The following is a 23,587-nucleotide window of genomic DNA, read 5'->3' as shown; positions in this document are numbered from 1 at the left end:
ACCAAACAATCCTATCCTATTGCTATGGCTATTTTCTAGCCAAGTATCAAAGGAAGCACACTACTATGCCAGATGAGATGACACTGAGTTATTGCCTAATAGAAATCCAACCCCTACTGAATTTTGCCACTTCGGCCTTTGCTATGGATATGTGCGCCACTAAGCGCAGAACACAGCGGTCGCAAGTCTCACTACAAATTGCTCAGCATTGGCAAGTACATGCACTGCAGAAACTACAGCCACCAGCAGATCAACCAGAAATCAAATATATAGAACGCTACTGTAGGCTTCAAGAAGCTGTTTGTATTCTCCTATGGCTATTTTCTAGCCAAGTATCAAAGGAAGCACACTACTATGCCAGATGAGATGACACTGAGTTATTGCCTAATAGAAATCCAACCCCTACTGAATTTTGCCACTTCGGCCTTTGCTATGGATATGTGCGCCACTAAGCGCAGAACACAGCGGTCGCAAGTCTCACTACAAATTGCTCAGAATTGGCAAGTACATGCACTGCAGAAACTACAGCCACCAGCAGATCAACCAGAAATCAAATATATAGAACGCTACTGTAGGCTTCAAGAAGCTGTTTGTATTCTCCTATGGCTATTTTCTAGCCAAGTATCAAAGGAAGCACACTACTATGCCAGATGAGATGACACTGAGTTATTGCCTAATAGAAATCCAACCCCTACTGAATTTTGCCACTTCGGCCTTTGCTATGGATATGTGCGCCACTAAGCGCAGAACACAGCGGTCGCAAGTCTCACTACAAATTGCTCAGAATTGGCAAGTACATGCACTGCAGAAACTACAGCCACCAGCAGATCAACCAGAAATCAAATATATAGAACGCTACTGTAGGCTTCAAGAAGCTGTTTGTATTCTCCTATGGCTATTTTCTAGCCAAGTATCAAAGGAAGCACACTACTATGCCAGATGAGATGACACTGAGTTATTGCCTAATAGAAATCCAACCCCTACTGAATTTTCCCACTTCGGTCTTTGCTATGGATATGTGTGCCACTAAGAGCTAAACACAACGGTAGCAAGTCCCCCTGCTAATTCCTCACAAAATGGTAAAAGATGCAAATTAAAATAAAAAAAGTAGAACGTTATTGTAGCCCTAAGAAGGGCTGTTGGGTTCTTTGAGAATCACTCCTGCCTAACAGTAAGCTAATAGAACACCCTAACGCTTTCCCTGACCAGCAGCAGCTCTCTCCCTAGCGGCATCCAGAGACAGAATGATCCGAGCAGCGCGGCCAGCGGCTAGTCTATCCCAGGGTCACCTGATCTGGCCAGCCAACCACTGCTATCGACGTGTAAGGGTACCACGTCATGCTGGGTGGAGTGCAGAGTCTCCTGGCTTGTGATTGGCTCTGTTTCTGGCCGCCAAAAAGCAAAACGGCGGGAGCTGCCATTTTCTCGAGCGGGCGAAGTATTCGTCTGAGTAACGAGCAGTTTCGAGTACCCTAATGCTCGACCGAGCATCAAGCTCGGACGAGCATGTTCGCTCATCTCTAGTATGGACCAAACCAATGTCAATGACAAACTTTAAGTGATTCCCAGGTTTACAGAGCATATTATGCAATAAATGCATCAATTATTAGATGCAATAAATAGTCTTACTGTTTCCTTTCATTTACAGTCCCCCTCTTTTTTTTCTGTAAAATGGTTAACAACTTTTTAGACTTTTCTGCACACTTTGTACTTTGGTAGTCCCTTTTTTATACAGGCCATTTACAATCATGGGTTGTACCGGCAATAGTGGATTATAATATTGGCGGTTTGGGTGGTAGCTCGGGGCATAAGCCTTCTAGGGGTCCATGACCACCCAAACTACCCACCAAATTTTATAATACTAATTCTTTATTTATATCGCACACAGATTACGCAGCGCTGTACAGAGCTTTCCAAATTAGTCCATGGCCCCAGTTGGGCTCACAATCTAATCAACCTGCCAGTGTGTTTTGGAGTGTGGGAGGAAACCGGAGAACCTGGAGGAAACCCACACAAACACGGAGAGAAAATATAAACTATTTGCAGATGTTGACCCTGCGACTTGAACCCTGGTCCCCAGTGCAGCAAGGCTGTAATGCTAACCACTAAGCCACTGTGCTGCCCACTGAGAAGGATCTTCACCTATGAAATCCTCTTTCATCTGTTTCTGCTTTCAATACACATGTACACAAGAGCCATTTTAGGACCTTTGAAGGTCCTCCAAAGGTCCTGAAATGTCAGATCAAAAGCAGGCAGAAGGGACACATCCTCCAATCTCCAAGAAGGGTAATTCTAGTGCCATATGTATGGTGTGAGGTCCAGACTTTTATGGGCTATAATATTCATACAGCCCAAAACCCATGGCAGTCTTTATCCGCTCCTGCTTACCGATGGAGAGTTGAACTGAGTTCTGCGTTTTGTGTTCTGCGGATCTGAACACGCAATGTTCAGTTCAAGCCCCGCTCATCACAATTTAGATGATATCGTTATTTTGGATCTGCACTCCCCAGGATTTCAGCGTAAGGCAGCACGGAGAAGGAGGGAGCTGACATATGCAATGGCTACATGGACAAGATTTCCATATAAACAAAATTGGGTTTGATGATTCTAAAGGCAACAGAGTCACAATTTGCAGTAGAATCCAGGGTGTCCAAAAGAGGTAGATATAATTATATTTTAATAAAAAAAATTTGTTCACAGGAGAATAAATGGCACGTGGCACATTTAACATTCATCTTCTTCAGTTGTTTGTAGAATTGGAACAGCTCCGTACTCCGTAGGTGTTAGGCCAATCTTCTCAAACCAACACTGCACATTAATGTTGCTCTAAATATGCTAAAGTGATTGAGAATGACTGTCGCAGTGGTTCACAGGTACTTGACGTTCTTGCAAATTCAGTCAAATTAATTTTTGTTACTATATCCTCTTTTGCAAAATTCACATGGAAATTTTTGTTACCGAAATCTGGTGCATAGTCCTCATGTTTATCCAAGATGCCTTTAGGGAGCTCCCAATATTTACAGAAGGGTAAATCTAATCTGTCCATGTAAAATACAGCATGTGGCTCCCAGCACGTCGTTCTACTTAAGACCATACAGTGTGTTTAATCCTGCAGTTTAAGTGCAGCGAGGCAAGTTTAATATCATCTGCTTTTAGCTGTAAGGTCACCGCTTCAGGCTTGAAGGTAGTGAATGCCTAGGGGAATTCTATGGACTCAACTTCGGTTTGCAATCTCAGTAAATTATTCATGGTTCAGAATCGGGACAGAGACGGCTGCAGTGTTAGCAGCTGATAGAGGGGACGTCACCAGTCAGCCCTGAACAAACACCCACCACTTCATTTTCTCTATCTACACATGGATGGTTCTCAACCAAGCATTGCAAGGTTTGCAGACCAGGACAGAGCAATACCCCATGTTCGCAGGTGTGAATTCATCATTGGAATCCTACCACCTATTCTATTTATTACCGCGCCTCTGTAAATAGATTTCAATTCACCGTCAGATTTAGAAGAAAATATAATATAAGAAAATACGGCTACACCATAAACCTAACCACTTGGCTTGTATGATCTCCATCTTTATCAAAACATGGCAGAATTCTCATTCAGCTCCAGCCAGATGTGCACATACAACTTAAGGGGACCCAAGGCAAAATTTTAAAATGATGTCCCCTTCTAGTGCTGGTCACTCCTCTAAACCTCCTGGGCAAGAGAACCAGCTGCACCAGGCCCTATTGTTATTTATTTGATAAGTAGGACCTGTGGAGTGCAGTTCCTTCAATCCTTCACTCAGAACTTGAGGACAAGGGTCACTGGCAGGGTTAACATATTAGCAGAATATTCCCGTCAGCAAGAAGGTTTATCCCATATCCAAGTGCCAAATAACAGAAAATAATAAAATATAACTTTTATTCAATTCGGACAAAACGTTTTTTGTGCAAAAATAGGGTTGGATGAAAAACCCAATGTATTGTGTGGAGTTATTACAGTTGTTAATATAGTGGTTTCTTTTAGAACTTTTCGGTGTAAATGTAACAGTTCCTTCAATGAGTTCCTTGTATTCATCCCGTTATTCCTATAGCCCAGGCAAAACTTTTAGAGCCCCCTTAAGTCATTTATTATTTTTGTCACTTGTTTCTATTTTTTGGCGCACAAACTGTGTGCTATAATACACTGTGATTTTTAATTGTGTCATAGGGACTTAATAAATGGAAAGTGTCCAAAATGGTGAAATACAACTAGGTAGACTTTCTTCTTATGGGTCTAAGTGTGCATAACGTATTGGGGGGGCATTTATCATTGACTTTACGCCAGAAAATATACTTTTTACTTGATGCGCCTGGTGCACCTTATTTATGTGTTGCCGCCACAATATTTGTCCCTTTCCAACACTCAAGTCTTTTATTTTTTTAGGCGCACAATTTGGGCACAAATTTGAAATCTCAACACTTTTGCTTTTAGTTCCCAGAAACTGTTTTTGGCCAAATTTTTGGCGCACACTTAGAACTGCTAAAAGCTGGTCTACAGAGTTCTATTTCACCTATATGAATGTGGAGAGTGTTCTAAACCTTTTCGGCAATTCATTAACCCCTTGAGCCACTATCCTAGTAAATAATATAGCACAATTTGTGTGTTAAAAATACGACCATACGACAAAATTGTTAAATGCCCCACACTAAAGCAAAAAACTGTTGGAAATACTAGAAGAGCAGAAGAAATATTGAGATTCACAAGGTGTTCTCAAATTAAGCGACAAAATAGAAACTGGAGTTAGCGTCGGAAAAGAATCTCATTTGTGGCCCCGACACATAATAAATAAGGTGCACATGGTGCAGCAGAAGAAAAAAAATGTGGCAAAAATCAAATAATAAATGATCCCTCGACTGCGTAAACTCTGACCAAAACCCATGCATTAATCACAAGGTGCAAACATAGCAATTTAAGCAATAACTGCTGTACGACAGCTTACAATCATATTGTCATCTCCATGTCACCTTTGAAAGATGGAAGACAAATTTGGATTATCATTGTAGCATCTCTCCAGGGTCCAGCTGAACCGGAAGTGTTGTGGTACCCGAAGCAGTATCTCAAATCATAATTCAGCCCTGTCTAAATCTACTCTCTCCTCCTAATATCCCAGGCAACCCATATGCTAAAACACAGTATTTTTTGTAAAAGGTCATCTCGTTTTGATTATTTTAAACATTTTTAGCCTTACGCTTTACTATACAATAAAAATGGAAGCTTAATGGACATGGAGCAAAAACAAATAACAGAAACTATCAAAAGTCCATGGAAATCATTGAATGTCGTTAGACTTCTGTCAGGTTCGCTAGGGAGAATGCTGGGACTTCTGGTTCTTCTGGTGGTGCTAGCAGCGTTCTCCGACCTCTGGCGCGTGTCCGCGCAAACTCCACTTCTAGTCCGCTACCAGCGGTCTCTGGAGTGCGCCCTGGGCAGCGGCTGCTAAGATCTCGCGCTGTCTAGGAGTTGTGTTCGGAACTGCTGGGACTTGTGGTACCTCTGCATGGTGCCTGGTTATTCTGCACCATGAGGGGTTAATTCCCAGAAGCTGTCCAGCTCCTATCAGGTTCTGGAGGTGGAGTTCTGGCTGCATAAATTGCAGCTTCACTAGTCACCTGTGCCAGTGTTTGAAATCCCTTCATCACTCACTTGCTGCATTAGGTTGTAATGCTCTGTATCTGTATCTGTATTGGAATTGTTGTTACCTCGGCTAGTTTTTGACATTGACTCTTTGCTTACTGATTTTGCTATTGACGTACCCTCTCGTTGTTACTCCGGCTAGTTAACCATTCTTTAGTGTTTAATGTTTGTCAGTCTGTTTGTGTTTCCGTTCCCGCACTTATCAGTGTATTTCGAGTCTTCAAGTAGTCGCCCCACGGTTTAGCGTGGGGGGCTATAGGAAGGGACAGAGGTTGGGGCAAGCTCAGGGCACACTATCCCCTGTCTTCTGTGTTACCCAACCTTAACAACTTCTGTGATTATTGTATGTACAAGATTTGTCCTAAGTGAATAAGAAAATATACTGATTCTATACGGTGCCAGATTCAGATATAAACAATGAATAGATTATCTGATCTCTAGTCTTCATTTTCTTAGATGAGTTCAGGCACCTTAATACAAATCACCTACAACCAGGGGAATTCTTATACCCAATCCATGCTGAATGATATCCACTTTCCCGTCATGATAAGACCGATCCTTGCTCGGTCTTTGAGTACTTCTTGAACTACAGCTCTGAAGTGTGGATCCCTGGCCTCTATTCATTGCACATTATAATCTCTGGTAATGGATATGAGAATACAGCTCAGTTTAAAGTCAAATAAATCAATTGTTCCAAGTGCTTTTCCTGGCAGGTATCAATTACACCCTCTTTCTTCGCTGACTTTAGTCTTCATTTTATCCAATTATTTACAGATTTTAGTGCATTTTCACAAGAAAGATTTTACTCTTGGTACAATGCTGAGAACATTTTATATTAATGTGCCAGGGACTAATTGTGGAAATGTTGCGCTAATCTATCAGAATGGGATTATTCCTATTACTTAGGTCATCTTTGCCATGCAGGAACCGATAATGGGGCTATATTATGTCATAGAGACAAACCCCAGGTGCCCTGTACTTGATGTACCAGAAGTAATGGTTATGGGCACATACTGTAAAAAATTTTGGTTTTTTTCTGGTTTATTCGCTGAATTTATGTCTATTTATAACCTAGAAAGGCAGAATTTTATATAAGGTCTAAGGAAAAGATAATCTATTTTACAAATCTTTTTTTTTTTAACTTCTAAATTCCTGTTTGTCAATACCAGGTGACTAAAGATGGGGAAGATATCTTCTTCAGGAGATTGCCTTAGCAGTTCCCTTTAAAGGACACGCATGCTTTACTAGGGGGGAAAAAAAATCCCAGTTTTCAATTTGAAAGGCGAGTGTGTCCATAGGAAAAAACTCCCAACTTCAGCCTTCAGGCTAAATGAAATCTATTATATACTGTATACCCAAATCTCTGTTTTTGGGCGTACTCTTGTATTGTTAGTATCGCTGAAATGCTAAAAGTTAAAGGGGTTGCACATCACCAGGGCCTTTAACAGGGACCTTATCGGGTAAGGTAACACTGTCCCAATTCACATTGAGGTGAATCCCTGTTAACCACTGAGAGAAAGTAAGAGGTGTTTTTGGGAGGATCGGTATCTGTCATACTGGCAGATAAAAAGTACATGGTAAAAGCCCTGGATTTGTCTGCAGTAACCCAAGGACTTCTCCTGGTAAGCAGGAGAAGTCTGTTTGGTCTATGTTGGCCTAGCTAGCATAGACACTTTGTAATGACCGTACCGGGCCTGATAATTTGGAGTAGGGGTAGGCTGGTAGTGGGACTCCTACTCCATCTGGGATTCGGTCCTGGGTTTCTGTATAGCCCAGGGGTGCAGGTGACAGGACTCGGTAGAGCCTGATTTAGACCAGCCCAGAATCTGTAGGTGAGAAACCACCTGAGTTGCTGAATGCTGGACTGTGTTCATACAGCAAATGTAACTTAGCCTCCTGCAATTGTATTGGACAGTACTCAGACAAGCAGGATTTGTTTTAGTTTATGCCTATGCTAAGGCTGAATTTAAGTTGTTTGACTGAAGATTGTGAATAAAACACTTCATTTTGGACTATAACCTGTGTGTTTCCCTGCTTCCTGCACTACCTAACGTCTGCCCACACCTCTTAAAAGCAATGATACGCAATGATAAACACCAAGCTCCTTCTCTCGTGAAGGGATATATGATTTATCCCGTTATTTCTGCAAACCAATATGGAAAAATACAGTATGAAAAAATTGGCAAAGATCCAATCCACAACATATATTATAGTTTGAGCTTATCTTTGCTTAATCATAAATCATTAGGTATAATACAAAATAAAAACATAAAAAATGTAAGAACAAGTACAACTCTACTCACAGGTCATGGTTAAAGGGCCTGCACAAATACAGTCCTATGACACACAAGGAATGGACAGAGCAATTCTGTTCAATATTTTGGTAAGAATAGAACATAAGTTTTTTACTTACGTTGACACCCATTCTTCTTCTCTTCATAGCCCAGCTTACAATAACATCTGCCAATTGGCACCAGCCAGCCTCCATCTGCGCTGCAGTACATCTTAGGTGCATCAAACTCCACCGAGTTATTCACACATGATCCCTTAACCTCCACCAAAGCTGAATCTCCTCCAGTTACGGTGTCTGGAAACAAGGCCAGATTCCGGATTGTGCTAGGACATTTTTTATAAAATACCCTGACGGAGACCAATGCGATACATGCGCCAACATCTTGGAAAGCTAGATAGAACCCCCTCTTGTACAAGTTACTGATGTCTCTAACTTCTGTGTTTAGCTTCATGACTCTGTCTCCGACATCTACTTGGGTGAAACTCTCATCTGCCGCAATAGTGTCTATTTTAATGAACTGGTTCTCCGAGATGTGTCGAAGATTGCTATAGTTAGACTCAAAGTAATACATGTTGAAGGTTTCTTTGCAGGTTCCCGATACTCCAGGGAGGCTGTTGCAGTCTCGTAAGGTGAACTTGATTTCGATATAGACACGTTGAGCACTTCCTCTAGGGATCCAGCTGGTTCTCAACCAGTTATTTTGGTTGATCTCTAGGACATTACAGACCTGATAGGTTCTCATTGGGGTGTTCTTTTCATCCATTACACTGATTTCTTCCCACTGTCAATAAACAGAAACTTATTTAAGGAAAACCAAAATTTTTTTACAAACTTTTTAATGAGAGATTATACTTTCTGAACTTGTAAACTAATGAATGGTCCACTAAAATGGACATTTATAAACCCAATATACAGTAATTTGACTTAAGAACAGTGAACATTTTTGGATTTACAATAAAATACTCTAGAGAACTTGGAAATCCAGTCTTTGAACCAAATTATGGAGATTTAGGATTAGTGGAATCCGCAAGACTTGTTCTACTGTAACTAATCAGAATCCTAATTTTCCTCCAATTTAATGCATAAGACACAGTTTTTGCTTCAGAAACTAAAATTACATAGAAGATTTTAAAACTTAGTATCATCTCATTAAGTCTGAATAAACTAACTAGACTATGGACTCAAGTGAGTGCCTGCCGTGACCAATTGTACTAGGAAATGTTATATAAATTATATTTAAGCATTTCTGAATTAACAATTATTATGCTCTTAACATAGTTTGTTAACATAAACTGCATATTTCATTTTTTTTTATTATAATTGGGTTTTTGTGAGTTTAAGCATACATATTAGTCATCTGTCAACCGAACCCTTCTTTGGGCATCTTACGGCAGCTACTCATCCTGAGACTCGATATGTATGCAGCTGAGCATGCATGTGTTCTGTATGAGGAGATACCACGAGGGCGGGGCTTTATGTCCCTTAAGTAAAAGAAGGATCAGGCTTGTATAATTACTTTTTCTCCCAATATCTTTTGATGGGACGGGTTTGTATAGTATATTACAAATGTCAACTGGTTACACCAAAATTGTTGGGTTCGACCAACATTATTTAATTTGATCCCATCATAACTATCCCATTTCAGTTTTCCCCAAAAAAGCAATGCAAAAATGTAATAGTCTTGATATGATGTAATGTGTTCAATGTAAATTTTCCCATGCTAGATCCTCTTATCACATGTCTGTATGGCAGAGTATAGGATCAATGTAGGCTCTCAAGTACTTACCCCTTCTGGTGGATATGCCACCCATCCTAGGTCTCCCAGGGCAGACATAGAATCCAGTAAGGTCACTAAAACAAAGATCGTCATAATGTTAGTTTACGTATTCAGGTCAGACATACAAGTATACAGTGCAAAGATTTTTTCAGTAAAGTAAAAGCTGGTTTAGAAAATTAATTCAAAGAGGATGCTCAAAGACCCCAGCTCCCATGATGTGCGGTGGTCCCGTAAGTCAGACCCCTAGTGATCACTTTTCCATCCTTTCGATTAACCTTATTCTATTTGTATTGGTAAGTTTGTAATATTTCATTTTACCAGTAGGAGAAGTGAACAGTCTATACGTAGAGGGAATGGCTCACATTAATGAAAAACAGTGCAGTCTGTACTATGTGCAGTTTGTCTGTGGAGTGTGCAGGGGGCGCCAGATTCATGAATTGTGGGGCAGGTTTTTCATGAATCTGGGGCCCCCTGCACTGCTCGGGAAGTGTGCACCATTTTTTTTCTTTTTGGTGCACTTTGTTCATGCTGAAGAATTGTGGCGCGTGTCCGATAGAATTGTGACGCACGGTCCGACTAAGCACTAAAATGCTCCTTTTGGTGCACATTTTTTCTATCTAGTAGGACACAGTGCAGCCATGACACAAAACTGGTGCAGAAATTTTATAAATATATATGCAAGCAGATTGCACATTCTATCTAGTGCAAAGTCAGACAGAAAACTGGAGCAAACAGTAAATGCGGCCCAAAGTTTTCTTAATCCCACCTGGAAAACATATTTGCATATTTCCCAGAAGGCAGCATTACTTGTCAAAGTCTCCATAAGGAGAGTTCGTACTTTCGGACCTTATTTCACCACACAATGTAACCGATTACAGTAGGACAATCCCTTTAATGTAGTCTTCCCAAGTCACAGTGCCCATAATGTCAGTAATACAATCTGTAATACTGATGCAGTGAGAAATTTACAGTCAACAGTGCCCATGGATCACGTCTGCCCTTCACACATTTCCTTTATGGTTTGGAAAGAAGTAAAGTAAAGAGTGTAAAAAATGTGTTTTTTAAGACATCAGGGACAGAAATGTTAAGATCTTCTCTCTTTGAAATTACCCTTCACGTTGTAATGCAAGTGCACGGACATAGCTGCCATGAAGCTACAAAGGCATCAGTCCAGATCTATTACTCAGAAGAGGGGATTTGGGGGGTGACTGACATATGTCCACTTCAGTCTGTATGAACTATTATGGAAAAATCTAGAAGGAATAGGAGGGAGACAGCAAAAATCAGGCGTTCCTATGATATTCACATTAGGGCCCTTCCACGCGAAGGCATGGGGGTTGTTGATATGGCTTCACAATTTGCGGCTGATCACGGCCCCCATAGATGTCCATGGCACCGGGTCACGTTGTGGTGAGCACACGTTGTCTCACTCCGACGTGACCAAGCTGCTTGTCTTTCAATGGAGAGGGGATGGGTGAGGAGCACTCACCCCTCCTCTCTCCTGTTTCCGGCTGTATGCTTGCCCTGTCTATAGCTCAAGCGAGCACACGATCATGTGGAAGACGCCTTACTGGGTGCTGGACTCATATAGATCCAACAGATTCCAGAATTGAAACAAACTTTACAGAAATCAGTCGTCCAGTGAGTGTACATGAGGAGTGACACTGCTTTTAAGCAATATGTGACTTATCCTCATTTAACAAGCAGCCTACGCCAATATGATTAATATAACATAAAACTAAGTGTCCCTGGTTTATCATTAGATGGTTGGTTTTAGTGGTAGATTTCCTTTAAACTCATTCAACTATAACATGCCAAACATCAACACAGAGAAATGCTTCATGCGTGCACACAGACATGTAAAAATGACCACTCGATGATACTAGGTCATGCTCATCTTTTTGCAACATACGTATTTGGACATGTCCGGCTTGGGGGATATACACTGAACATAGACCAATAACGCCTTCGAACTACAATGTACCAAGATTATTGTGTTACCTTTTTGGGGTAACTGGAATGAACAACTCCAGGTGACAACCCCTTTGACTCTCGGGATCTAATAACTTTGAAGGAAAAAATTATATAAATTTTGGACAACTTGGACAAGGAAAAAAAGATCGGGCATGTTGGAATCCAACAACCAGATCCTTCGTTAACTCAACATCTGCAAGTAGCGAGGACAACCTTATACATGGCAGATGGTGGGTCCCAGCACAATCAATGGGTCCTGCAAGTTTTACTATAATGTGTAAGAAAGAAGTAGGGTGGTAATGCTCAGGCCATATAGTCCATATGTTAGATAAAAGCACACTGTATGCCCCTCATCCGACTCATTACCATTGGTACTAGATGCTGTGATATTCTGTTCATTCTTAGTCGTCCTTGTTAAACATTAATATATACATAATGAACCCATAATAATAAAAATAATAATAATAATAACAATTATTATTATTATTATTATTATTATTATTATAATCATAATAATATTATACAGTTTTTCTTAAAACACCACAATCTATAAACTAGAAGAAAATATTACTTCATGATACTAAAATCAAGTTTTGGGGATTTTAAGTTATTCCCCGTGAAATCTTGTCTTCTTAACAGAAACAGGACAGAATTATTTCACCAAATGTAAAATATTTATGATAACCATAATTCCTCTTGATCTCTCCTTGAATATTATCACAAATTTCAAATTATTTTATTAGAGTAACAAGAGTAAAAATAAGTTTTGTTGTTCCCAAATCAGCACCACCCCTGCCTGGCTTAATAAAATTCTACCTAGACCATTGCCGCCATTGTCGATAAAGCTGCTGTAAAGCACATTTCTAAAAGCTGTTAACAACCTAGGCAAGATGGCTGCCACCATAATCATGTATTGTTAACAGAATTTTAAAAAAGAACATGTTTTACGATCTGGATTCAATGATACAAAAAAATATAGAAGTAAATTTCCGTTTAAACTTTCCAGAAGCAACACAAGCAATACATTAAAAGAGTTGTCTAGGTATATCAAAGAGTGTAAGAGTTCTCCTGATGGAGACTGTGAGATTTTGCCTTGAGACTAAGGCGTTTGGAGACTTATAGTCATTGGTGATCCACAAGGGGATTCTGGGAAATATGCAAATAAGTTTGCCAGGATGGAACAAGAAATACAAAGTCATGCTTGATGGTAAGGCCTTACAAGGTAGCAAAACAGGTGTGATTTTCCTTGTCCCATCGTGGAAAACTTACTTGCATATTTCCTGAAATATTTTTACATATGGCTGGGAAGTAGGAGCGGACCTGTACATTGCGGGTTTGGATACGAGAACCCAGACTTGAGCAAGAAGTTCCCATAAGTAACATGTGCTATAAAATAGTATAAAATGGTTAAAAAATCTACCATCAAAATCCATCATAATACACCAGGGACATTACTCATAGATCCCGGCATCAAGACTGTGGTAATCTTCTTATATTGGTTCTCCATGACCTCCTTTTTCTTAAATGAACTTTTAAAATTATGGTAATGAGCCTTACCATGACCAGAACATGTCTCACCTAACCCCCTGCTCTGTCCCTCACCCCTCCGTCTGTATAAATTAGCAGCAGCAGGAAGTGCAGGGGGAGAGGTGACCTGAAGTGCTCATTGTAACAGCCTGTGAAGCTCTGTAAAAACTCACTTAAGCACTTCAGGCTCATTAGCATAATTACAAAAGTTGATTTTAGAAGGAAGGAGGCCATGGATAATGAATATAAAAATATTACCACAGTCACTGTGCCTGGATCTATGAGTAATTGTCCTGGTTTATCACGCCTAATTTTGATGGTAGATTTCTTTCAAATGCCATTGGCAAAGCCCTTTTCTCAAGGCTCAGACAAACCAGCTGAACCCAAACCCCAGTCTGCTCATCCCTACTGTGGGGGCTTTAAAAATAATTAAAAACATAAACTCACCTCTCTCCCTGCTCCCATCCAGCTGCAGCACCATCACTGGTTACTGCCGGTTACTGTTTGTATACAAGGGTCAGAGGTGCCATCCTGTCCACTGCCTTGTATACAAACAGACCGGCAGTGATAGCCGATGCCACAGCTGAATGGGAGCGTGGGGAGAGCTAAGTATATGCTCTTTATTATTTTAAATCCATCAAAACCATATATAAAAAATGTATGTACATGGACAACCACTTTAATTACAATTTAAATGATCATTATTTACTAAATTAATTGGAAAGTTTCACAAAATCTTAACATTGAATGGAGAAAATGGATGGAGAAATAGCGCCAATGTTGAACCACCACTTCATCGCAGCCGTCAGAATTATTATGTGAAGTGATCAAAAATGTAATTTATGGTTCAACATTTTTCATGCTTTTTATATAATTTTATAAAATTCTACAAGGTTAATTGTAGACTTTTAATATACCCTAATATACACTATGTAAACTTCCTCTTGAAAGAACTAAAACTCCATACAAATGATTCTTATAAATTTTGTCTGTTGGGATTGAGTCCGGTGCAGTTGGAATGAGAGGAGGACAACAGGGGGAACTAGGGGAAAAATTGTAAAAGTGCATCTCAGCTTTCTGCTTTATGCTTTAAGAGCAAAAAATATGACTTGTGGCCTACGCGCTGGACATAACCAAAGGCACCAGACAGTCTGCCCTTACAGGCTCCTAAGATCTAAATCTGGTACTGAATATATAGTCTCAGGCTACTTCCATAGTATCCTGAAGCAACCAACATTACCGGACCATTTTACATGCCGTCATAAAATGGATTGTGCAGTAAACAGAAGAATGTACATGAATGTACATGAACAAAATGGGATCAACTCTGAGCTATGGTGAGCTCCATGACAGACGGATGACGACTACATGATGTTTTATCTCCATGAGTTCCTCTCACCTGTACATGATGTAAGAACACAGGGGTGCAGTGCATCAGACTTCATTACTGTATTAAGAAAAACAAAGACATGTCATCAAGAGAAAGCGATATCCTGAAGTGGATGATCATTTACTCATGGCCGGTAGGTCTACCATGTGGTCAAAGCCCGTTCCACGCTAAGCAAGAGGCTTGACTTTAGAACAAACTGTACATGTCAACAATATACAACTCTCATGGTCACCTGTGAGTGTCTACAGTACATCATACTTATGGTTTTGTTTCATCATTATTTATATTAATACTCATTAAAAAAAATCATGTAGGCCTCAAACATCTGATCATGTACTGTAATAAGCCATGATGCACTGAACTCCCATGTTCTTAGCCTGGAAATTAGTGAATTCATTACTGGATCAACCACAAAGAGGTAGACCCATGGGGATCATAAATGATGGAATGGCTGTAACTCTCTTGTAACTTGATTTATGACTTATGACTTTATTACAGGTCAAATAATTTTTAGCCAAAACCAGGAACCAATACCACCCAAACCATCAATACCAAGAAAATTGTGATTAAATATCTACATGCCCTAGCTGCTCGGTATTGCCGATTTGCAGCATTGACTTTGAGCTGAGACAGAAGTCTTGAAGAATTTAATGGAATGATTGGAGAGTTTTTAGACAGCTCTCCATAGATTTCTATTGGACGTCCAGGGAGTTAATGTTGGGATTTGGAAATACAGAGCAGCTGAGGGGAAGCTTGTGGATGGGGATAAATGTTGTTAATGGCAAAACCCTTATAAAGGAATTTACAAAGCTAGAACTCCAACCGATAGTTCGAGGCAGAAAGCCCTACACTGCTCCAAGGTAACCCCCACTCCTGACATTGGACTTTGGACTCTACAACCTATCCTATACCTTTGGTACCATGGCTCGGTCTGTACACAAGCACAGAAATATACCATTTAAATCCACAGGAACAAACCTACATCATATCTATCCCCTGGGTCCTAACCCAACTTAGTGGATTCACAAGAACGTGTTCAGACTGAGACAAACTGCATTTGTAGGGATAATTACTATAAACTTAGACAATGTTAGTTAATGTGTTGGCAACTAGCTATGCTTTGTTTGCTTGGACACATATGAAGGTACAATATGGGCCCATAAAAGACTATGGGGCAGATTTACTTACCTGGTCCTGTCGCGATCCTGCGGTGCGTTGTCCGTCGTGCAATCAGGTCCGGAGCGATTCACTAAGGTCGTGCACCCGAGTTCCTGCATCCGTCGATTCTGCACCGAGGTCCACCGGAGTTAACCTGCTTCTTCCTGGTGCATGTGAGTGCGTGTCTTGCGACACAATTTCGTTTTTAAATTCCGTTTTTAAATTCCGCTTCCACTCCCCCCATTTCTGTCGCATGCAAGCCAGCGCAGATGTGCCATAATCCGATCGTGTGCGCCAAAAACCCGGCGCAATTTTGCGCAAAACGAAAATATATTTGGGAAACCCGACTAAAGTGTGTCGTTTGGACCTATAGTATAGTACTTTTTTACTGTACTGGTCCATAATGCAGTCTTTTGAAGGAAAAGACAAATTTTGTCTTAACGAAGTGAAATTAATGAACTGAATGTAAAGAATATTTTTATATTACTATCCTTGTGTGTTTCCATCACGCGGCAACACCTTCAGTCTGTTTGTATATTGTTCCTGCCATTAATAACCCCCCCATACGCTAGTCACATATTGGAAGCCTTCCTGATTAGATGTCTTCACTGATGAGCCTGTCTTTATTACTCTTGTTTTTTACACAGCGCATCATTAGCTTTGTGACCCAAGGAGCAATAAAACTGTCCATCTATTTAGACACGTCTTTATTATCATTGCACTGTCCTGGTTCATTTACATCTCACATTAAAGAGGAGCGGTCGCCCCTCCTGACATGTCTAGTTTAATAAAACCTTGTATTCCTCATAAAATGGCAACTTTAGATGAACCTTTCTTATAACTCCACAATTTGGGGCTCCTGCTATTTTTCAGAATTTTTTTCTGAGTAAATTGACACCCAACGTGTGACCGGTGAAGAAAGCCCCTGGCATATTGAGCCATTGGAAAAGATATTAGTTTTTTTAAAAAGCTGTAAAAATTTTTACAATCTCACATGAAAATTGACTAAGAATACATTGAGCAATAGTTGATAAAATTTGGAACTGACTATAAAAATTTACTCCTTGATAAACCTCCCTCATTGCCTCCAAAGACCCTTTTTTCTGACCCACTAGAAACTAACATTTTACAATTTACCAGATTTAATTGGGAAATGCCATCAATATGATATTGGTGAGAAGATTACTGGTCCCGCACCAATCAACCAATCAGATGGTTCCGTACACTTTGTATTGATAGATCCTGATCACTGCATGGTCTCCTGACCTGATCACTGCATGGTCTCCTGGCCTGATCACTGCATGGTCTCCTGGCCTGATCACTGCATGGTCTCTTGGCTTGATCACTCGATTGTCTCTTGGCCTGATCACTGCATGGTCTCCTGGCCTGATCACTGCATGGTCTATTGGCTTGATCACTCGATTGTCTCTTGGCCTGATCACTGCATGGTCTCCTGACCTGATCACTGCATGGTCTCCTGGCCTGATCACTGCATGGTCTCCTGGCCTGATCACTGCATGGTCTCCTGGCCTGATCACTGCATGGTCTCTTGGCTTGATCACTCGATTGTCTCTTGGCCTGATCACTGCATGGTCTCCTGGCCTGATCACTGCATGGTCTATTGGCTTGATCACTCGATTGTCTCTTGGCCTGATCACTGCATGGTCTCCTGACCTGATCACTGCATGGTCTCCTGGCCTGATCACTGCATGGTCTCCTGGCCTGATCACTGCATGGTCTCCTGGCCTGATCACTGCATGGTCTCTTGGCTTGATCACTCGATTGTCTCTTGGCCTGATCACTGCATGGTCTCTTGGCTTGATCACTCGATTGTCTCTTGGCCTGATCACTGCATGGTCTCTTGGCTTGATCACTCGATTGTCTCTTGGCCTGATCACTGCATGGCCTCTTGGCCTTATCACTGCACGGTCTCCTGCATCCACAAATGTTGCAGAATAGTATCTGTCACTGTCAAGAGTTTTGAAAAAATACCCTGCAGATACTGTGGCTTTTCTCTTTACCTTTTATCCTAATATTTGATGCCACCCCCCACCTCACCAATCTTCCAATAATTCTTATGAATGCTCCATGATTACTCCTTTTCATATCTACCCCCCATCATGAAAGGTTTTGAATAGGATTAGAAAACATGGCCAGTTCCTTTTGGAAACAACGCCACACCGGTCCTCAGATTATGTGTGGTATTGCACTCCTTTACTGAAAGAGCTAAGAAAAATTCATGGGTGCTAGTTTTCTAATCCTGTTAAATCAATATCAAACCAGTAATATACCTTATCCCCGTTTCCTAATGTAAACCCCACTTGTACCCCCTTCTCTGCTGGAGGTGTACATGTTGTGCTAGACCTCCAGCAGACACAACAAAGACGTAATGAACAAAAATAAATAAAACAAAGTTGTGAAGTCCACATGATGAATATGAAGATACTGGTTGATGACTGCACACACTACATTTTTACAATTAATCATTTTTACTGGGTCTCCCTTAGTGGGTAGACCGGGAAAGTGGACCTGCGAGGTGCGGTCCTCCTGCCTTCGATTTTTTTTCTACTGATCCTTGGTTAAGCCCCAAGCTATGTCCATGTATTGTAATCCTATCTCCTTGTATGTATTTAATTTTCAGTTTCATTCCAGCTGCCGCCTTGAATCCAGCGGGGGCGCCCGGAGCCTCGCCACACTAAAGGTTACAAGTAATAGCAGACTGCTGTCCGTCACAGCTTGTGTTTGCTTAAATAACAGACCACTATTGACTCTTCTACTTCATACATGTACATCTTCCGCATGCGGCAATAGCATTCCTTCCTCGCCAGCGATGGTAATTTACACTTTCTCCTTGACCTTAAGCCTGAGATCCCCGGAGATCTCTGGATTTAATAAGCTCCCCAGCTAGAGGCTAATTGCGGAACAAATCGTTTGTTCAACAAAGTGTGAATCAAGGCAAAACCTGGAACTATATATGACTTGCTCGGAATATACAAGATCCGTTCCTCTAGTGGTTTCCCTCCGCTACAATGCAGAGGAAAAGAAATCTCATTTAGTAGATGAGAATTCAGCTTCATTTAGTCCCTCATCACAAAACCTTACTTAGGCCGAATGAACCGTATTGTGCAATTAAAGCAGGAATATTATACTTGTGCCAGGATCTCAATGGGCAATGAGCTCCTGTACTGAATGTCAATGTTAAAGCCTCATGACAAAGCTTAAAGGGAGTCTGTCAGGTCTAAAGTGCCTCCAAAAGCAATAACATAGTAGGTACATATAAAGGCCTTCAATAAGAACAACCTCGGTGACCACAAACCAATGAAACAATCATCAATATATTAACTTGCAAGTCAGCAATGCGGCAGGTACAATTTGCCTACTGCACGGGCTCTGGGTGCCCTCTGGAATCTTTGCCCAACACTTTGTTTTCAGTAATGAGAGGTCTTACAAATTTGCATAATTGTATTTTGGAAAAATGGAATTGTAGGAATAATCTGTTTATTGACCAAATTACTGCCTATTTTGATCACATACACTTAGGGTTTGCCCCCTGAACATACATGTACTATGTTAAAGGGATTGGCCACTTTACTTTATGCTTCTGTAATGAGTGGGGGCAGGATATATCTATTAAATGTGCTGGACCTTTTAACTTTTTAGAACTGTAGTAAAGTCCCCAATTCTTTTACCTCATCAGCTGCCATTCCAGTTCATAAAATGGCCTGAAATTTATATTGCAATCTAGCAGCAGCTCTATGTTAGATAATAGAAAAATGTTATTTTCCAATAAATTAATATTAAAAAAACTGCAGATATCTTAGACAAAAAAAAATGACCTGAAATCGAAAGTCTCTTACTGCCCATGACCAATTGGCCTTCCAGGACCTCATGGTTCATAAGGAAAAAGTTTGTAAAATTCATTAAAAAAAAAAAAGCAGAAAGGAGCATTTTTTATGAAAAAAAAAATCAGTGTGGATTAAAGGGGGTCATACGCCAATTTCCAGGGAAATCGCCTCAACATTTGATCGGACTATTTATTTTATTCCCAAACCCAATGGGGCACATTTACTTACCCGTCCTGTCGCAATCCCCGCTGTGTGTTGTCCGGCGAGGATTTGGGTCTGCCGCGATTCACTAAGATCGTGCGTCCAATTTCCTGCATGTGTCGCTTCCCCTGCTGAGGTCTGCTGGAGTTCACCTTCTTCTTCCCGGTGCATGTGAGTGCTGATCTTGCGACACAATTTGCTTTTTAAATTCCGCGGTTTGTCTGAATCAGTCGGGTTGTCCGCCGTCCAAGCACCCCGATTTATGTCGCATGGAAGCCGGCGCTGATGCAACACCATCCGATTGCGTGCACCAAAAAAACGGGGCAATTCAGGTCAAAAAGGAAAAGAATCACAAAACCTGACCAAATGCGGCGTTCGGACCCTTAGTAAATGTGTCCCAATATGTTCATTCAGAATAACTGCTTGGATAAACATCAAATCAACAAAAAGTTTTGTTCCCATAACATGTAATCTTTTTGGTGTCTAGGCCCCTCTTGAAAACGTAAGAATTTTTAGCCAGTCATATGTATTGTACTACTCATCTTTACCAAATGGGCTTTAATCAATCCGTATTGAGTTTAGTGTTTCCAAAAACTGGTGTATGTGGTGTATTTGGTGGAAATTTGTGATCATGGTTCAAGCTTCTGCTCAATGTTAATGGACATATTCAAAGAACCCCCTCCCCAAAAATACTCTTCCCATTCATCATGTAATATCATAAAAAGAGCAATTGCAATCCCATCAATTAGACAATTTTAACATTTCCAGATCTGTACATCAATAGTTGACCACCACATAAGTTCAAGTCTTCACATCTGATTCCCTACATGTCCACATCATAATGTGCAGGAGTTATCTCGGCTTTGGCGTTGCCTTGCCTACGCTTCCCGTATGTATTACTGTGCACACTGTAATGCAGGGGAACGTCTTGACGATGTCTTTTTTGTGTGTGCTTTGGGAATAATCAAACATAATGCACATGGTGCCTCGGCTGGAGACCGGCATGTTTTATCTACTCCTGTCGTACTGTAGAATTATGGTTAGTGTATAAAGCTTTCCGCATGTTTAGCAGAACTTATGACCCTAGTAGATAGTTATTAATGCTAAAAGCTATGTGCTAGTATTTTGCATAGGATTTTTGTACAGCAAGTGCACTATTATCAGTAGGACTAATACTACTACCACTTATTGTACTACTACTATCACTAATTGTACTAGTACTACCACTAACATCCATGGTTATAATCATAGTATCATAGTTTATACTGTTGAAAAAATACACTTGTCCATCAAGTTCAACCAAGGAAGGGAAGGGATTGCATGAGAAAGGGATTTAGGGGAAACAATTTTATATAACATAACCATCCATGTTATTTAGGTGTAAAAAGGCATCTAGACCCTTCTTGAAGCCCACTGCTGTCCCTGCTGTGACCAGCGCCTGAGGCAGGCTATTCTACACATTGACAGTTCTCATAGTAAAAAAGCTCTGTCGCCTTCGGTGATTAAACCTTGATTTCTCCAAACGGAGACAGTGCCCCCTTGTCTTTTGATTTGAATTAATCTGGAACAACTTGCCACCATATTTTTTGTATGGACCATTCATATATTTATATAAATTAATCAGGTCCCCTCTTTTCCAGACTAAATAAATCTAGATGTTCAGATGTTCTAAATATTCCATACATGGCCTACATTTCATGACTGTATACATATAGATGGCACAAGTGAGTATAATACAGACAAATCCCATAGGCGCATATTGTTTGTCTATGGAGACATCAAATCTACATTGTAAGTTTCTATACTTGTCCCTTTAAGTACAATAGCTATAAGATAAGCTACAGTTATACCTGGTTCTCCTACATACACATAACCTAACCATTAAGTATGGATTCCTGGGAGTTTGATTCTATATACAGGCGCATTTATATAATTTGCATATATTACATCGAAGAAAAGGTGCTCCATAACAAGGATCAATTAAACCCCCTGTTAAGTATTCACTTAGCAAGAAAGGATAGGGATATGTTTCATTCCATTTCCTTTATAAGCTATAAATGTTGCAAAGCTTTCAGTAGCCACGAGGATGAGATCTATGGACCCTTCAATAGCCTCGGCCTCTACAATGCAATCGTTGGCAATGGTGTGAATCTCTTCAATGGCAATACTCGTTCCAGTGCTCCTGAATATTATGGCCTCTCTACACAGTCAGGATGGGAGATAGACACACACGTCAATATAATACAAACTATACTGGGGAACACTCATTTTGGTGACTGTTTTTAATTATGTTTGGGGACCTGATTCTGGAAATGTTCTACATTTGTGTTGAAGTATACGCTGCTCAAATTGTCAACTAGTCGTCACTCAATATTGTACTAAAGACATTTGGGAAATTAATGTCAACTAATTAATAAATGTCATATTGCTGCTCAAAGTAGTTGTGGCCATAGACTAGAAATTTTCTATCAGGTCACTGAAACCTTGTTTCGGTGATTCCATGTGATGATGTAATCTTGGACATCCCTGTAATCAGCCATCGAACATGTATCCCATTGTCCAAGGCAGTGTACATTCATTGTACTTATCTCTTGATGGAAATGATCTCATAAACTAGAGCAGCTAGAGAAAAATGGGAGGTATTTTCAGAATCGGCAGTTCAAAAATACCCAGAAACAGGATAAAAACTCAGGGCAAAAGATTTTTTCATGTGTTTTCCAGTGTAATGTACCAAAAACTAAAATAATAACTGACCCAAAACTTTACAGAACCCCCTTGTAATAGCATGTATGGGTCCCTTGCATGTTTAGGGATCCTTTGCTGCCCAATAACTTACCAGTGTACACTCTGTATCTTCAAGTATAATCTATCAATAATTGTGTACTAGCAAATTCACTAGCTAAGCATTTTAATGCAATGTAATCAACAGTAAAAAACAGCGTTGGTGGCCGTTTCACCCCTTAGGGACCACCTAGGCCCCTGTCCAGTTACATGGTGGTACATACTACTTGTTTACTATAGTGATCTATTGAGACTTTCTATCACCTGTCAAAGACTATCCCACCATTTTAACCAAATCCTTCTATTGAGGCTTCTTACCAGCCAAGATGATCTCTATAGTTACGGAAAAAGTTACAGAAAAGTTTCTTTTCTCAATTACCAATATAGCAATGGGGTTGTTGTATGTATTATGTAAATGACTGAGGAGCTTATCTGTATTAGCAGAACCTCTATTCAGTCGAAAATCTTAGAAGGCCCCACGGTCTGGTAAATTCATTGACATGGGTGGTCCCATTAATAATACTGCCACTATCTAGGCTTCAAAGCTAGTCATGAAAACCCAAGTAGGAAATATTTAAATAAATGTCTATACAGATGGCTGTTGTTTGAGCCAACATTTTTCACAATCCACAAAAAAATGTGGAGCCTCAAAAATATCTCATTGGATTGATAGCCTGGAAAGATCTCGAGCAAATTCTACTGTACGGCAGAGAGGGTTAAGTAAGCCGAGCTGAACAGGTCCCTCGGAGACACTTTGGAATTATCCGCCTGCAGCCAACTCATCTGTACGTCAGCAACAGCACTACCTCAATCCCCACCGCTCAGAACATTCCCCGAGAGGAGGTCATGAACATGTGATAGAAGAGACGGATGGAGAGTGCTAGCCAGTCACTGTGACATAGTAAACTAAACATATATGTCCTCAGATGTAATGGTGGAATTCTTAGCCATGTATAAATACAAGAACGTTACGATGA

The 23,587-nt window shown here is 40.5% G+C and overlaps 1 protein-coding gene across 2 annotated transcripts in view; it reads right to left on the bottom strand.

Moving 5' to 3' along the window:
- LOC140122519 (ephrin type-A receptor 3-like) overlaps positions 1–23,587 on the bottom strand; it is a 156,352-nt gene that overhangs the window by 114,872 nt on the left and 17,893 nt on the right. Inside the window, exons 2-4 of one of the 2 annotated variants that reach the window (XM_072143470.1) lie at positions 14,635–14,682; positions 9,744–9,808; positions 8,078–8,738 (exon numbers count right to left, since the gene is read on the bottom strand). In XM_072143470.1, coding sequence (XP_071999571.1) covers positions 8,078–8,738; positions 9,744–9,808; positions 14,635–14,682 — 774 coding nt within the window. The remainder of the gene's footprint in view (positions 1–8,077; positions 8,739–9,743; positions 9,809–14,634; positions 14,683–23,587) is intronic. The other variant, XM_072143472.1, reaches the window with a different exon arrangement.

This window comes from Engystomops pustulosus, chromosome 3 (assembly GCF_040894005.1).
Source record: "Engystomops pustulosus chromosome 3, aEngPut4.maternal, whole genome shotgun sequence".
Lineage (NCBI taxonomy): Eukaryota > Metazoa > Chordata > Amphibia > Anura > Leptodactylidae > Engystomops > Engystomops pustulosus.
This window is presented reverse-complemented; position numbering and strand designations above follow the sequence as displayed.